This window comes from Notothenia coriiceps, unplaced genomic scaffold (genome assembly GCF_000735185.1).
Source record: "Notothenia coriiceps isolate Sejong01 unplaced genomic scaffold, NC01 NC01_scaffold00027203, whole genome shotgun sequence".
Classification (NCBI taxonomy): domain Eukaryota; kingdom Metazoa; phylum Chordata; class Actinopteri; order Perciformes; family Nototheniidae; genus Notothenia; species Notothenia coriiceps.
Window position 1 is genome coordinate 3,844 of NW_011359904.1, and position 4,337 is coordinate 8,180.

The 4,337-nt window shown below is 39.8% G+C and overlaps 1 protein-coding gene across 1 annotated transcript in view; it reads right to left on the reverse strand.

Moving 5' to 3' along the window:
- Positions 1-3,444: 3,444 nt before the first annotated feature.
- eaf1 (ELL associated factor 1) overlaps positions 3,445-4,337 on the reverse strand; it is a gene marked incomplete at its 5' end in the record, with an annotated part of 2,489 nt that continues 1,596 nt past the window's right edge. The window contains 2 exons of the mRNA XM_010785141.1: positions 3,445-3,567; positions 4,291-4,335. Coding sequence (XP_010783443.1) covers positions 3,518-3,567; positions 4,291-4,335 — 95 coding nt within the window. The remainder of the gene's footprint in view (positions 3,568-4,290; positions 4,336-4,337) is intronic.

Genomic DNA, 4,337 nt, shown 5'->3' on the forward strand with positions numbered 1-4,337 from the left:
AACGTTTTTTGGGCTACTACGTTGGGATTGCGGAGAAATGCTCTCCGCAGACCCATGCTCACAGCGTTATAAACCTTTTTCTTACTCAATATCAAGCCACACTTGTTTTTACTTCGGCTGTGAGTGTTTGTGTGAGCTCAGGATGAGTTACGCTTGTTCTCCTGTATCGCCGAGATGGAAGCCTGTCTGCTCCTCGCAGCAGCAACGAGGCTCTCACGTCGCGACCAATCAGAGCACACTGGGCTCACAGGATCTCCAACAAGCCGTTTAGGACAGAGAGTGAATACCGGTGAATACACATACTTTACAGAGATGCTGTATGAGAAACCAATGTGAGTTTGGGAAATTGCACAGTATAAATCTATTCTAGTAGACCTCAACAATGGAATTATGATCAGTGGAAATGGCCATGACATGGGACCTTTAAAACAATACAGATTGGGTCATTTCCTTGGCCAAACTATGTATATCCCTGTGGGCTTTTTGGAAATGTTTTAGCATTTGAGATCTGATGTTGTTGCCTGATATTTCACTTTAATTTGACACGACAAATATGTACGTAGAGGATGTGGGTTGAGTAGAAAGTCTTTTAAAGGGGACCTATCATGCAAAATGCACTTTTTGATGTCTTTTATACATAAAGATGTGTCCCGGTGTGTCGGGGAACTCACGCAGCGTCAGAAAATAAAACCCTCTCTTTTCCTCCGTACCCAAATCTCTAACAACGGGGAACAACGGAGCTAATCCAGATTTGCGTCCGATATGACGTAATATCTGAAATGTGGACCCACAGCCCGATCAGAAACGTTTCTATCAGAAACAATGCCCGACTGTTTTGGACGTAATCTGGTCGGTGTTTACATTAGCATGGCTAACACTCAGAGCTAACCTGTACTGGAGAGCATGTGTGTGAAGAAGCAGGAAGTAAAAAGGAACTCACCTTGTGGTATAACCGGCAAGAGAGAAAGCCTTTGAGCTCCATACTGTTTCAGAGATAATCCTTGATAATCCATGATATGGCGTTTCATCACGGCAGTATTTAGTTTAGACAGTAGCTGCCGGGTCCCGCATGAGCTCAGACCCCAACTTTTTTATTTGATCAATTCTTTTTTTTTTTTAAGCTTTATACCCCAAATCAGCACTTTTGAAACAGGAAGTGAAATAGAGGGATATGAGGCATGGCTAGAATGGGTGATCTGTTTGGTATTTTGAGCAAAACACTTCATAGACATGTTTTTTATAATTTTTTATATATCTGAGACCTATGCTATTGCCTAAAGATAGCATGATAGGTGAGCTTTAATGTAGCCAACAATGCATTTGCTTCAGTAAAGTGTCTCCAGAACATTTTGAAATGTGGGAATGATTGGATCCTAAAGCGTGTTTGGTGCATCCACACCTGTGAGAACAGAGCTTTAATGCACGACTATAATAAAATCAGCACTCAGAAAAAGCCAATGCTCACAATGAAGACCAAACTAAAATGAATTGAAACACTTTTAATACACTTCAAGTTTGTACAAACACATTTCACATAAACGTATCACTAATAGAAAAACATGACAACAAAAGAACCAAATACAACAACATTCAACAACCGAGGTGTGGATTCAGAGACTGGTGTGAGACGTTTGAGCCTCAGCGGCTGATTTATCAAACCAGCTGAGGGTTCATTTACAATTTAGAAAGATAAACAGTAACTTTGTGTTGGTTACTTCTGCTTCCTCGTAAAAAACGTGAGACCATTTTTCAATTTCTTACTTGATCAGGACTCTGCTCTACAGATTCATTGTCAAATTAACTAGAAGGAACATTCCTCTAACTTTAAAACCTTGTATAACTCCTAAATATCCCAACGGGGATCAACGGAAGCCCGTCCAAAAAAAGTGTTTCAAATTCCTAATAAAATGAAGTCTTGGCATTTTGCTATCAAACCCTTCCTTAGTGTTTCTGAATGTAGGTTGTTTTGTTGCATTGATATTGATTCACTGAACAATCAGCACCGAGTGTCTCCTGCAGATGGTCACATCAACACAAACCGTGTTTTTAATGAAAGCGAAACGAAAACGATGACAGGCAGTTTCACTCTTTGGCTTTTTCACAAAACAACACATTCACCTTCACCGAGACGCTGTAAGGCATGGAATGATCCTTTAGTGTTATATGGAAATGCGGGGTCTAAAAAAAAAAAGTTTGATTGAAAAATGACAACACTTAGAACAAATAGTGTCTGGGTGGAGAAAAAAAAAATATCTGAACTTTTTGAACTAGTTTATTTCCCTTTTTCAGACGTAATCGTAGATCATTTGAGTTTCAGGTGCCTTTGAAGGACTTTTATTAACAAATGAATCACTTTAAAGGTTTTAGACCGTTATCATAAAGGGATTTGAAGAATGGTATGTATCATATTGTAACTGGTTATACTGCGAGGAAATGGGATTCATTGTGACGAGAAGGTCGATCGTAATGCACCCAGTTGAGAAAATGCATTAATATTAGCCCATGACTAACTGACTACCTCCTCCTCTGTTGCTGGGTACCTTTTGATAAGGTAACACTTCCAAAAACAGACAATTTTGCGTCTTGACTGGAACATTTGACCTCGTTTAGCTTATTATTCGATTATTCTCCAGCTACAAACAAACCACATGTTTAGGGTTTGAGTTCCTAAACACGGATCGTTTTTTAGATTTGGTGGATTTCTTACATTCAACTGCTTGCTAACTATTAGCAACATTAAAAGCTTATACATGTCAGATCTGTTTCCGACAGTTTGTTTTTAGGTCTTTTCTGCCCCCTAGTGGTAAAAGAATAAACCCAAAAAAACACCTGCAATTGTAGAACAAGGTCTCTGTAACTTCTAAAATACTGGCCTGTCTAAATTTGACTTAGACTTGTTTTTCATCAATGTGTTACTGATGCACAGACAATTCTGCATTTTCTATATAACAATAAACATTACAAACACGACATAGAAGTCCCACAGCCTTCCCTGATTAAAACCAGACGAGGTGAGAGAGTGGTTATCTTTCAAAATGATCCCTTCCTCGCCTCAGCGTAAAGACAAACCCAACGAGAGACAGATGATACATGGAGATAAAAGTAGCTGCTCTGAGTACAGAAAATATGTGCACTCCAATATATAATCTTCCAAACCGACCAAGTAAAAGTTTCTCTGTCTCGCTATACAAAATAAAATATAACATCTAATAAAAAATACACTCTTAGCTTTAAGGATATACGAAAATAAAAAATAAAAGATACAATCAAACTGGGATACACAGCAGTAACCAGTGGAGAGGAGGAGTGTGTGTGTGTGTGTGTGTGTGTGTGTGTGTCTGTGTGTGTGTGTGTGTGTGTGTGTGTGTGAGNTAGTAGTAGTAGTAGTAGTAGTAGTACGTACGTAGTAGTGTAGTGTGTGTGTGTGTGTGTGTGTGTGTGTGTGTGTGTGTGTGTGTGTGTGTGTGTGTGTGTGTGTGTGTGTGTGTGTGTGTGTGTGTGTGTGTGTGTGTGACGTTTAGTCGTCATCACTGTCGCTGCCCGACTCGCTGAGTTGAAGGTCGTTTCCTGGGACAAACAGACAGATTATAACATTAGGACATTTTGGACCAGTGTCCTGCCATAATGAGAAATGACACTGAGGTGGTTTCATGAGCACTGATGTTTGTTAACATGCTTGGTTACTGGAAATGGTGGAAAATATGTAACAACATGTCCTTTGCCCTTCCCTGCCTCTCGCAACATGAGTGTTTCCGTTAGCTGGTTTTAAGGGAACTTTGACCTGAAAGATCTGTCATAACGCACACATCGAAGTGTATTTAAAAAAGGGAGACGATACGAGTCGGTTCCAGCTGCTTATTCGATTATGGAGAGACCCATTTCTCAAAGGTCTTCAAAGTCGTCAAGTAATGTCAGATCGGTCTATGAAGCCTGTAATCGATTTTAGAGCTGGACTGAACCACACTTGATTTTGAAGTCGGCAGCAGCACGCCTTAATTAAAATGTGATGAGTCAGAGAGGAAGTCCTTTATTTTAAAAGTTCCGGCGTTATATATTTACTTATTCATACTTTTAACGAGTCGATTGGCGGGACTTGTTTTATTTGAAATGAAATAGAAATCCATGCCCTAAAGAAGTCCCTTTTCATAGCCTTCATAACAATTGTTTTCAAGCTCAGTAATAATTCGTGTTTGACCATAATTTCTCAGAATCGGCCGGACATTGAAATCTTCCCTTTGACTGCCATGTTTTTTTAAATGTCTTCTCTTCAAGTAACTTTGAGGGACTCACGCAGTGTGTTCATGAGCTGGTTGTTGCCCGGCTGCCCCCCGTTGGCT